The sequence below is a fragment of the Macaca thibetana genome, chromosome 12 (assembly GCF_024542745.1).
Source record: "Macaca thibetana thibetana isolate TM-01 chromosome 12, ASM2454274v1, whole genome shotgun sequence".
Lineage (NCBI taxonomy): Eukaryota > Metazoa > Chordata > Mammalia > Primates > Cercopithecidae > Macaca > Macaca thibetana.
The window spans coordinates 94,970,141-94,983,509 of NC_065589.1; the positions used below are offsets into that span (position 1 = coordinate 94,970,141).

Here is a 13,369-nt window from a genome sequence, read left to right on the forward strand (position 1 = left end):
TTGTATTTAATTCTAGAACAGTATATTCTTAGGTATTATCTCTTCAAGTCACTATGTTTATAATATTTATGCCAATTTTTTTAAGGATTTGAATTTGTTGAAATGAGCAGTCGTAAATCAAAGAGTAACAGCTTAATTCACGCAGAGTGCCTTTCACAGGTTAGTATGTATTTTCATTAACCTCAAGACCTTTTACCCTATAAAAGTGTTGAGAGAAATAGTTATCTTCTTAACTTGAATTTTCACTTTAGCGTATAAGAAGAATCACTCTTTCTAACCTTAAGGAGATGTCGGTACAAGACCTTGAGATATCAGTACAAGGTCGTAAGAACAATCATCTGGAAGCAAAATTTTCCAGACTCTGTAAAAATTAAATGTGGACCAACAGATTTTCTTGTTGTTATGATTGTTCTCTATCTTTTTTGTCAGTTCATATATTTTTTTAATATTAGTGTTTTATACTATAATTTAATTTTATCCTTATTAAGTCCGGGTAGTCAGAATTCTAGCTTTTCCTTTTTCTTTCTAATCTAGATACCTTTTTTTCTCCCCTTTTCTTGCTTAATTGCCCTGGCTTGAACAAATGCTGAATAGGAATGGAAATAATGGACATTCTTGTCTTTGTTTTCATCTTAGAGAGACAGCATTCAGTCTTTCACTATTATATATGATGTTAGCTGTAGGATTTTTTTTTAGATGCCCTTTATTAAGTTGAGGAAGTTCCGTTAATGTTCCTCGTCTATCGAGTGTTTTTATAATGAACGTTATCAGAAGTGCATACTGTATTCCAAGTGCTGAACATCTATCTGTATATCTCTTCCTTAAGAAGCTTATAGTCTAGTAGGGAAATGAGCATGGTATTTCTACGTTTGTATGTATCTAGCTTGACCTGAACTACATGTAGTTTTTAAATAAAAATTAAATGTTACTGGTATTCCTTCATAAGACTTGGCTTTCTTTTTGAAGGAAGTTGTTTAACTCTATTTCTAAAAAAAAAAATTTAACTGAAATATGCTTTACGTACCTTTGTATGTAAAGTGCACGAATCCTCCATGTACAGCTGAATTAATTTCAATACATGTATATACCTGTTTAACTTCCATGCCAGATCACTTTGGGATTTGTGAACCTTCTAACTAGTCACTGCAGCTTTATCTAGCTTATGTTTTACACCCCATTACTGCCTCTAAGAGATTTTAATTAAGTTTTGGTTTTTTGTTTTGTTTTGTTTTGTTTTGTTTTTAAGGAAGGGATTGAGTTTTTTCTTTTGATCTCATCTAGGTAGAGGAATACACTAGTTGAGTACATATATATGTTCTTTTATGTATTTTTATAGATATTAGCTATTACCTGTACAAAGCCTATTTGTGTTACAGATAATTGCCTTTTGCCTTTTTAAATTTTTTTTTTTTTTTTTTTTTGAGACCAAGTCTTGCTCTGTTGCCCTAGCTGGAGTGCAGTGGTACAATCTCAGCTTACTGCAACCTCCGCCTGCTGAGTTCAAGCAATTCTCCTGCCTCAGCCTCCCAAGTAGCTGGTATTACAGGCATCTGCCATGTCTGGCTAATTTTTGAATATTTAGTAGAGAAGGTATTTCAACCATGTTGGCCAGGCTGGTCTTGAACTCCTAACCTCAAGCGATCCACCCATCTCGACCTCCCAAAGTGTTGGGATTTACAGATGTGAGCCACCGCGGCCACCCCACTTTTTTAATCTTTAAAACAGGCCTGCAACAAGGTGTTATTGTCCCTATTTTATAGATAAAGAAATTAAAATTTAGAACAGACTTAACCTTTTAAAATTCATATAGTAGCCTCTTCTGGTACCAGTGTCCTTACTCTTTAACTTCTTCTATAATGAACAAGTATGTATCATTTTGTCCCTAGTGAATCATTTTCTTTGCTTAGCCTCTGTACATGGAACAAGAACTCAGATTTATTTCTTTGATACATGAAGGATTAGTTCCATGCCATCAGTCTAGGAGAAGCAAATATTTTTGGAGGTTTTTTATTCCAGTTCATGGGGCCAAATCTGAGATAGCACCCTAAGGTTGTCCTTGAAAGACCTCTGTATTAGCTGCAGATCCAAAAAGGAATGACTTTAATGGTCCATCTTTTTAAAGAGTATGGTAGATTATCTGACATAATTTTTCATGACTAAGTCTAAGGCCCTTTTTCTAAGGTGAACTTAAAATACAGCTCCTTATAAGAATTTTTTTCTGAACTCATTCACATGCATTGAAACAGCCCTTGAGTTGCTAACATAACTAAAGTCAGTGATTCTCCCTTTTTTGAAACCTTCACAACTAAATTCTCATTCTTCCTGTGGGACTTGAGATAGATAAGAACACCATTAATTTTTTAACTTATGGTGCCATAACTCTAGAGGATAAGAATTTAGGGAGGGTTGAATTGATTCATTAATAACTAATTCTGGCTATTATAAATGTGCTTTCTTACTCATTTTTTATTGCATGTGTAATATTTTTATATTCACTTTATTTTCATCAGGTACAAAGAATTTTACGTGAAAGATTTTGTCATCAGAGTCCACATAGTAACCTATTTGGAGTGCAAGTACAATACAAGTAAGTCTAGCTGTCCTTTTGACTGTTATGGACCAACTTACAGATGCCTTCCAGGTCTTGCAAAAATTATGTAACAAGTTTGATATTAAATAAACCTAACAAACACTTTTATAGAAGTAAAAAATTTTGCTTTGTGAATAGAAACACCACATAGCGTGAAGCAGGAGCAGATACAAATATTTCCATAATGCAATAGCACTTTAACATTCAATCTTGTTTTGTTTATGTTATCTAATACTGTGGAGAGAATTCTAACCATCTTGCCCTTAATAGCCAGCAGCCAACTATGGAGTGAAATTTCAGAGTATTAGTAGGAAAAGAGATTTGAATCCAAGAGTCCTGAGAGTTGCCACTGTTGTCCCCACGATCATATAAATCAATATATTCCAATCTGATACATTTTCACCTGAAGATTTCAGAGTCTATACTACCCTCCTATTTCTTTTGTATTTTTCTGTTTAGGACCATTCAGAGGCTAGGCCAAGTGCCCAGAGGGAGAGAAGAGAGGAAATTTCTATGCATATTCAAATATGCCTTTTAAAAAACTACAACCTAACAAAGTATTCCAGCTTCATTTTTAAAATTTTGTCCTATTTATATCATTTTAGACACATAAGTGAGCTGCTAAAAAGGACCGCTCTCCATGGAGAGAGTAACTCTGTCCTCATTATCGGACCCCGAGGATCAGGAAAAACTATGGTAAAAGCTGTTCATTTCTGGTGTTTGTTGGCGTATGATGATTCTTATTTTATATAATACTGAAAATATTTTTCATTTCATTATTTTGTAACATTTTACTTTTTTTTTTTAATCATAGAAGATATGTAAAACTTTATAAAGTTAGGGTGGTATATTTGAGTGTAGCAGACCTTTTTTCCCCTTATTTGTCCTCCTAGTGACAAATTGTCACTTGATGTTTGTTCCAACATGGTCTTTTGTCCTTGAAGAAGTAGAGATTTCCAGTGGAAAAAGAAAATAGCATTTATTGAGCATGTACTATGTGTCTTTTTATTATGTTCTCTCACTTATTCTTTACATCAATGCTGCAAGGTAGGGTTTTTCCCTTTGTTATAGGTTAGAGAACTATCATATCATGCATTCTTTTTATTTTTCCTACATTATTACTATTTATTGTTTAACCCTAATTTACGTAGTTTTACATAAGATGCATGTTCACATCTTATATCATTCTTGTCTCCTTTTCCTCTTTATTGTATTTACTTAGTTACCTCAAAAAGATATTCTTACTTATTTCCCCTTGCTCTTTTCTTTCATATCCTTTATGCAATATAGGAGACAAATTATGGGTGTTAACTTTTGAAAGTAATTAATTTCAATGCTAAGTAGTCTGTGTAAAATCTGTTCTCATGTATTATATACAATAAATTTAAATTTTTTACTAATGTACTTTAAAAAATGGATAAGTAAAATTTTTTTAACATTTTAAGCAATATATATTGAAATTTATTATGATGAATATGTTAGGATTTTACTGTTATCACTCATCTCAAGTATTGTTTAAAGTATGTAAATTGAGAATTTAGATCTAGGTAATTTCTTTTAATAGTTAACAAATTTTCACATTTATAATCATATTTACAGTAAGTTTTAGGTTTCAAATCTATGTTTAATTTGTTTTAGTCCTCATACTCAGCTTCTATAAATCACTATTTCTTTATTCTTGAGTTTTTTATTATGGTTTTTCTTTGCATTTGAATTCACTATTATTTTGGGTGGTTTTCACAAGAGAACTATGTGAAATGTTTTTAAATTTCAAATTTTTAAATTTAAGAAACTTTTTAACCATTCTAATAGGTGTAGATTGGTGTCTCATTGTACTTGTAATTCTCTAAATGACATGCTGTTGAGCATCTTTTCATACACTTCTTTTTCATCTGTATATGTTTGGTGAGGTGTCTTATGTCCATTTTTAATTTGGGTTGTTTTCTTATTGATAGGTTTTAAGAGTCCTTTATATTTCTGATTTTCAGTTTTGTTTTGCAAGTATTTTCTTACAGTTTGTGGCTTTTCTTTTCATACTATTAATATTAACATTGTCTTTGGCAGAGCAGAAGATTTTATTTTTATTTTTGAGACAGGATCTTGCTATGTCTTTCATACTATTGCTATGTCAAAGTCAAGCATACTATTGCTTGTCAAACATACTATTTTGCTATGTATACATACAAAACATACTATTTGCTATGTCAAACATACTTTTAACAGTATGTTTGGTAGAGTAGTTTTTATTTATTTGTTTTACTTACTTACTTAGAAGATAGTGCAGTGGCATGATCACAGCTCACTGTAGCCTCGGCCTCTTGGGCTCAAGAGGACTGCTTGGGCTTAAGCAGTCCTTCCACCTCAGCCTCCTGAGTACCTGGGGCTACAAGCATGCACCATCACACCTGATGTGTTTTTTAATTTTGTTTAGAGACAAGCTCTCCCTATGTTTCCCAGGCTGGTCCTGAACTCCTGAGCTCAAGCAATCCTGCCTCAGCTTTCCAAAGTGCTGGGATTACAGACAGGAGCCACTGTGCCCAACTGAAGTCTTTGATCTTAGTAATCTAATTTGTCAGTTTTTTCTATCATGAGTTACGATTTTGGTGTTATGTCTGAAGCTTCATCACCAAACCGAAGGTCATCGAGATTTTTTCCTATGTATCTTCTACAAGCTTTATAGTTGTGCATTTTATATCTAGGTCTGTGATTCATTTTGAGTTAATTTTTGTGAAAGGTGTAAGGTCTGTGTTTAGATTATAATTTTTTTTTTTTTTTTGGAAATGAATGCCGAGTTGGAGAAAGACTGTCTTTTGTCCGTTGAATTGCCTTTGCTTCTTTGTCAAAGATCAGCTACTATGTTTATGTGGGTGTATTTTTAGGTTCTCTTTCTGTTCCCTTGCTTTGTCTGTTCTTTTGCCAATATCACATTGTTTTGATTACTGTAGACTTTTAGTGAGTCTTTAAGGTAAGTACTGTCAGTTGTCTGACCTTGTTCTTCTGCAGTATTATGTTGGCTGTCTGCATACTTTGCCTTTTCATATTAACTTTAGAATCACTTTGTACATACCCACAAAATTCTGGGAATCTTTGTATTGAATTGCTGGGATTTTGTGTTGACTTTATACATCACATTAGGAACGTCTTCCCATTCATGGAGTATCTATGTATTTAGGAATTTTGTCAGTTTTTGTAGTTTTCTTAATAAAGATATTATACATGTTTTGTTAGATTTATGCCTAATTTTTCATTTTTTTTGGTGCTATTGTGAAGAGTGCTGTGTTTTTAATTTCCTTTTCTAAGTCTTCATTGCTGGTAGATAGCTAAACAGTTGGCTTTTGTATATTACCTTGTTTTCTGCAACCTTGCTATAATCGCTTCTCAATTCCATTAGTTTTTTTGTCAATTCTTTGAGATTTTTTACTCAGACAGTTATGTTATCTGTCAGCAAAGACAGTTTTAATTATTCCTTCCCTATCTCCATACCTTTTATTCCTTTTCTTCTCTTATTGCATTAGTTATTCATTGACTATGTCTAACAGTTGATCATAAAATTCACTAATATTCTGCATACTGTTTTAGTATAAATTTAGAGGGTATTGTTCACTAAAGAATAATATTCTTTTATTTTTGAATATTCTCTTTCATTTTTTCTTAGGATTAGAAAAAAAATGAATATCCAATATTAGAATATTCAGTTCTTAAATCTTTGTTTTCATTTTTCTGTGTCTACCATCTTTTTCATGTTTTTTTCCCTCCTCTCAGCATTCTATCATATGGCCAATGTGATTTTCTTTACTGCCAGTGCTGTCTTTTGCTTCTTCTAATCTGATACTGCATTTCAGTTTTCTAAGAATCTGTCCTTCTTTTCTAAGTCTGGCTTAAATAGCTCAAAACATTTATTTCATAAAATAGTCATTTTAAATAGTAATTAACATTTTTATAGTTTATTTTTAAATTGATCATACACTTTGATGGGATATATAGTGATGTTTTGATACATAGAATGTATAGTGATCAAATCAGAGTAATTAGCATATCAGTCATCTCAAACATTAATGATTTGTTTGTGTGGGGAACATCCAGTATCCTTCTAGCTATTGTTAATTATATTATTGTTAATTATAGTCATCCTATAGTTACAGAACAATGATAGTACAACACTGTAACTTACTCCTCCTATCTTGCTGTAATTTTGTATTCGTGATTGAATCTCTCCCCTATCCCTCCTTTCCTCCTACCCTTCCTACCCTATCTTCTCTTCTACTTTTGACTTCTATAGTATTTACTTTCCCTGGCTTCCATAGATGAATGAAAACGCATGGTATTTAACTTTCTTTTCCTGTCTTATTTCATTTAATATAACTTCTTCCAGTTCCATCCATGTTGCTGTGAATGACAGGATTTCATTTCTTTTTTTAATGGCTGAACAGTATTCCATTGTGTGTGTATACACATATTCTTTATCCATTCATCTGTTGTTGGACAACTAGGTTGATCCATATCATGGCTATTGTGAATAGTACAACAATAAATACAGGGTGCAGATGTCTCTCTGATCTAATGATTTCCTTTCCTTTATATAAATTCTCAGTAGTGTGATTGCTGGACCATATGGTAGTTCTAATTGTAGTGTTTTTGGGGGAACCTTTGTACTGTTTTCAATATTGGCTATAGGAGTTTACATTCCCACCAATGGTGTATAAAAGTTCCCTTTTTTTTGCATCCTCACCAGCATTTATTATTTTTTGTTTTTCTGAAAATAGGCATCCTAACTGGGGTGAGATGATACCTCACTGTGGTTTCTATTTGCATTTCCCTGATAATTAATAATGTTAAGCATTTCTTCATGTATTTGTTGGCTATATGTATGTCTTTTCAGAAATGTCTGTTCAGATAATTTGCCTGTTTTTTAAGCAAATCAGTTTTTTGCTCTTGAGATACTGGAATTCCTTGTGTAATCTGGATATGAATCCCTATCAGATGAATAGTTTGCAGATATTGTCATGTATTCTGTAGGTTGTCTTTTCACGCTATTGATTGTTTCCCTTGCTATGCAGAAGCTTTTGAGTTTGATGTCATCGGATTTGTCTATTTTTTATGTTGTCTGTGATTTGGAGTTCTTACTCATAGGATATTTTCCTAGACTAGTGTCCTGAAGTATTACCCCTATATTTTCTTCTAGTAGTTTTATAACATTGAGGTCTTGGATCCATTATGAATTGATTTTTGTGTAGGATGAGAGATGGGAATCTAGTTTAATTCTTCTGCATATCCAGTTTTCTCAGCACCATTTTTTGAAGAAATTGCCATTTCCCTAATGAGTGTTCTTGGCCTTTGTAAAAATCAGTTTGCTATTGATAAGCAGATTAATTTCTGGGTTCTCTATTCTGTTCTATTGATCTACATATCTGTTCTTATGCCAGTACCATGCTGTTTTGGTTACTACAGCTTTGTAGTATATTTGAAGTTAGGTAATACATTGACTCCAGCCTTATTCCTTGGGCTCAGGATTGCTTTATCGATTTGGCATTTTTTGTTGTTTCATATGAATTTTAGGATTTTTTTTTTCTGTCTCTGTGAAGAATATCATTGGTGTTTTGATAGGAATATCACTGAAACTGTAGATTGCTTCTGGTAATATAGTAATTTTAACAATATTCATTCTTTCTGTCTGTGAGTATGGGTGTGTTTTCATTTGTTTGTATCCTCCTCAATTTCTTTCTTCAGTGCTTTGTAGTTTTCCTTGTACAAAACTATACCTTTCACCTCCTTGACTGAATTTATTCCTCAGTACTTCAATTTTTTTGGTAGCTCTTATAAATGGGATTGCCTTCTTGATTTTTTTTTTTTTCAGCTAGTTTGTTGTTAGTATATACAAACATTACTGGTTATTGTATATTGATTTTGTAGCCTTCAACTTTACTGAAATTCTAAGAGTTTTTTGGTAGAGTCTCTAGGTTTTTCTATATGTAAGATTATGTCATCTGCAAAAAGGAACGAATTGACTTCCTCCTTTCCAATTGCTTTGGCTTGAACATCTAGTACTGTGTTGAGTAAGAATGGGGAGAGTGAACATCCTTGTATTGTTCCAGTTCTTACAGGAGAAACTTTTAGTTTTTCCCCATTCAGTATGATGTTGGTTTTGGGTTTGTCATATATGGCTTTTACTATGTTGTGGTGCTTTTTTTCCTGTACCTATTTATTGACAGTTTCTATCATGAAGGGATGTTGGATTTTATCACATTTTTTTCTGCATCCATTGGGATGTTATAGTTTTTAGCCTCCATTCTATTGATGTGCTATGTGACGTTCATTGATTTGCATATGTTAAACCATCCTTGCATCCCTGGGATAAATCCCACTTGATCATGGTGAATGATCTTTTTGCATTCAGCTTACTAATACATTGTTGAAGACTTTTGCATCTATATTCATCAGAGATATTGACCTGTAGTTTTTGTTGCTGTTTTGTCCTTGTCTAGTTTTGCTGTCAGGGTTATGCTGGCCTCATAGAATGAATTAGGAAAGATTTCCTGTGCTTGAATTTTTTGGAGTAGTTTTAGAAGAATTGGCATTAATTCCTTAAGGGTTTAGTAGAATTCAGCAGTGAAGCCATCCAGTACTGGATTTTCCTTTGTTGGAAGACTTTTTATTCCTGATTCTACCTCATTATTTGTTATTGGTCTCTCCAGGTTTTCTGTTTCTTCTTGCTTCAATATTGAGCAGTTTTATGTGTCCAGGAACTTAACCATTTCCTTTAGGTTTTGTAATTAATTGATGTATAGTTCTTCATAGTAGTCTGTAATGATCCTTTTTATTTCTGTGATATTCAGTGTGATGTCTCTTTTTTCTTTTCTCATTTATTTAGTTTGGTCTTTCTTAGTCTATCTAAGCTATTTTTGTTTCAATTTTGTTTATTCTTTCTCTGATATTTATTATTTCCTTGACCAATTTGGGGTTTGGTTTGTTCTTTTCTAGCTCTTTGGAATACACTGTTAGATTTTTTATTTAAAATTTTTCTAATTTTTTGGATTGCATTGTTAGATTCTTTATTAGAAATTTTTCTAGTTTTTTGGTGTAGGTATATATTGGTATAAACTTGCCTCTTAATACTGCTTTTGCTGTGTTCCTTAAGTTTTAGTATGTTGTGTTTCTATTTTCATTTGTTTCTAGGAATCTGTAATATTCTTAATTTCTGTTGCCCATTGTTCAGGGGCATGTTGTCTAATTTCTGTATTTTTGTATAGTTTCTAATGTTCCTCTTACTACTTTAAAAAAATATATAGGCAGGGTCTCCCTATGTTGCCTAGGCTGGTCTCAAACTCCTGGGCTCAAGGGATCCTCCCACCTTGGCCTCCCAAAGTGTTGGGATTACAAGTGTGAGCCACCACACCTAGCCAGTTCTTTTTATTATTGATACCTAGTTTTATTCCACTGTGGCCAGATCAGATACTTGATATGATTTTGCTTTTTTTAAAAAAATGTTTAAGACTTCTGTTGTGTCCTAACATAAGGTCAGTCCTGAAGAATCTTCTGTGTGCTGATGAGAAGAATATACATTCTGCAGTTGTTGGGTGAAATGTTCTATAAATGTCTTTTAGGTCCATTTGGTCTATGGTGAAGTTCAAATTCAGTCTCTCTTTATTGATTTTCTGTCTAAATTATCTGTCCAGTGCTGAGAATAGGGTGTTGAAGTTCCAATTATTTTATTGCAATCTATCTCTCTTTAGATCTAATAATACTTGCTTTATACATCTGAGTGTTTCAGTGTTGGGTACATTTACATGTACAACTGTTATATTCTGTTGTTGAATTGATCCTTTTATTATTATATAATGTTCTTTGTTTTTACATCTTTCGTATCACTTTTATTTTCCATTTTCCTAGGATAATTTTTCATACCTTTAAAAAGTCTGTGTGTCTGTACAGGTGAGGTGAGTTTCTTGTAGCAGCATATAATTGAGTTTTGTTTTTTTATCTGTTCTATATTTTTTTAATGGGAAACTTAATTGGTTTATATTCAAGATTATTATTGATAAGTGAGGACTTACCCTGTCATTTTAGTGATTGTTTTCTGGTTGTTTCGTATATCCTTTGTTTCTTACTTCCTCTCATTTATTTTTCCAGTTGGGTGCTTCTCTTTCTCCTTTATGTATCTGCACTACCAGTGAGTTTTATAGTTTCCCCTGTTTTCATAATGGTGGTTATCATCTTTTCATTTATGGATGTAAGGCTCCCATGAACATTTCATATAAGTCTGGTCTAGTGATGACAGATTGCTTTAGTTTTTGCTTATCTGTGAAACATTTTATTTCTCCTTTATTTCTGAAGCTGCTGGGTATTATATTCTTAGCTGACAGTTCTTTCAGTCTGAGCTTTGAGTGTATCATCCCATTCCCCTCTGGCCTGTCAGGTTTCTCTTAAGAAATCTGCTGTTGTATATTCTGACAATCAGCTAAAATGTAAAGAAGAAGGATGAAAGATGTTTTAAAATATCATTTTTAGAAATGATAAAGAGTTTAAAATTTTTAATTAAAAAAATCTGCTATAAAGAAGAAGATACCTACTGTTAGTATAATAGGGATTCCCTTATAGTGACTTGACACTTTACTCTTGCTGCTTTAATTATTTGTCTGTGACTTTTGACAATTTGACTATAATATGCCTCAGAGAAGACCTTCTGTTTGTGTTGAGTCTGTTTGGAGTTTTGAGCTTCCTTTGGATGTCCATTCCTCTCTCAAGAACTGGGAAGTTTTCAACTACTGTTTTATTAAATATGTTTTTCTCACCTTTTCCTTCTTTTCTCCTCCTGAAAGGACAATAATACAAATATTTGTTCACTTACTGAAGCCTTATAAATCCTGTAGACTTTATTCATTCTTTCTATTTTTTTTTCTTATCTGCCTGTGTTATTTCAAACAATTTGTCTTCAATTTAAGAAATCCTTATGCCTGGTGTAGTTTGTTGTTGAAGGTCTCAATTATATTTTCTGTTTCATTAATTAACTTCTTCAGCTGTAGGATTTCTGTTTGTTTTTTATGGTATCTCTGATAATTTCTTATTCAATCACAAATTGTTTTTCTGATTTTGTTTAATTTTCTATCTGTATTCTCTTTAATTTCACTGAGTGTTGTCAAGATTATTATTTTAAATTCTTCTTCTGGCATTTTCTGTATTTCCGTATGATTCTTGTCTGTTACTAGAGGGGTTATTGTTTTCCTTTGGAAGTGTCATGTTTTCTTGCTTTTTTATGTTTAATGTTTAATGTGTCCCTATGTTGATTGGTATGCCTCAGGTAGAAAAGTAAAATTGCCTTTTCCAATCTGACAGAATTGATGTCATAAGGAAGTACTTACTTGTGTGAATGTGTCTTGAGGTGTCAGTTTGGTGTGATTCATTGCCCTTGGTTCTAGTTGTGTACAGTCGTGTGGTCTTTGTATAGTTTTTTTTAGCCGTAATCCACACTAGTGTCATTTACAAGTGTCTCAGTGGCCTAGGCTGAGAGTTTCTGGTGGTAGCTGTACAGCTTTGCAAGGGGTGGGTTCGCTGGGCTGATTCTCAGTTTAGGGGCATATGCATGCATGTGGTGGGTCAACCACCTTGGGATCTGACACACTGGCAGATGGGGCTATTAATGTGGCCGGGAGCATAGTCATGCAGTTGCTCAGCCGGCCTTGGTGAATGTTTGTCAGGAGCAACTCACTGGTTTGTTTCTCAGGCCCAGGAGATGTCTGGGATCCAGGTGCAAGGCTGCTTGATCCCAACAGAGGTATAGGGATACAGTTCCTCGAATGGCTTGGGGCCATATCTGCTGAGGGGTTCCACAGGATTGTTTCTGAGGTTCAGGATGCAGTCACAAGGCTATTCAGCTGGCTTATGGGCATGTCCACTAGGAGCATCCCGTGAGGCTGTTTCTCAGGCCTGTGACACTGCTGCTTGGCTGGCCTGGGAACTTTTCAGCAGCGATGGCCCACTGGACCATTTCGTAGACCTGGGAAGTAGGAGCAGGGCTGCTTGACTGGCCCAAGAGTGTCTGCCAGAGGCAACCCTCAGGGCTGATTTGTAGACCTAGGGTGTAATGCTGCTCAGCCAGCTAGGGTAATGTGTCTGTTAGGGCCAGTTGGCTAGTGTACTTCTCAGGTTAGGGACGTGGGCACACGATTGGTTGGCTGGTCCTGGGGCATGTCTGATGGGTTATAGGGAGGCTGTGCTGTTTGTCAGGTTTGGGAGGTGAGTACAAGACTGCTTGGCAGGCTCAAGAATGGCCTGAAGTATGTGTTCACAAGGATGCTTGGCCACCCTTTGGGAGGTGTATTCACCATGGGTGGCCCATAGGGCTGTCTCTCAGGTACAGGTCATGGCTCACGGCTGCTCGGCTGGGCTGGAGGCATGCCTGCCAGGGGTAACCTTCTGGTCTATTTTTCAGGCCCTGATTGTGGGCACAGGACCACTGGGCAAGCCAGAGGTATGTCTGCAGGAGTGAGGGGCGCAGGGTATTGTGGGGCTGTTTCTCAGGTTCTGAGTATGGGTGCATAGCCACTCTACCAGCACAAGCGGTGTATCAGCTGCTTGGATGCTCGGGGGCCTGTCCTTCTTGAGAGAGAGCCCCACACTGGTTTGGTCAGCTCAAGCGAGAGTTTGTCCTGGGTGGGACTGCCAGATTGGTCCTCTGGCCAGAAGTGTGGCAGCAAGAGGTTGGTTTCCCTGCTGTGTAGGACCAGAGTCATAACCAATTATAGGCTCAGTCTCCATGCAGCTAGAGTTGTGGCATTCAACCAC

General features: G+C 34.8%; 1 protein-coding gene across 8 annotated transcripts in view; it reads left to right on the forward strand.

Moving 5' to 3' along the window:
- ORC4 (origin recognition complex subunit 4) overlaps positions 1-13,369 on the forward strand; it is a 90,589-nt gene that overhangs the window by 45,750 nt on the left and 31,470 nt on the right. For 5 of the 8 annotated variants that reach the window (XM_050752204.1, XM_050752199.1, XM_050752201.1 and 2 more), the window contains 3 exons: positions 86-159; positions 2,511-2,587; positions 3,196-3,286. The exons of 1 other annotated variant lie outside the window; for it this stretch is intronic. In XM_050752204.1, the coding sequence (XP_050608161.1) occupies positions 103-159; positions 2,511-2,587; positions 3,196-3,286 (225 nt within the window). In that variant the 5' untranslated portion in view covers positions 86-102. The remainder of the gene's footprint in view (positions 1-85; positions 160-2,510; positions 2,588-3,195; positions 3,287-13,369) is intronic. 2 more of the 8 variants (XM_050752203.1, XM_050752206.1) reach the window with 1 other exon arrangement.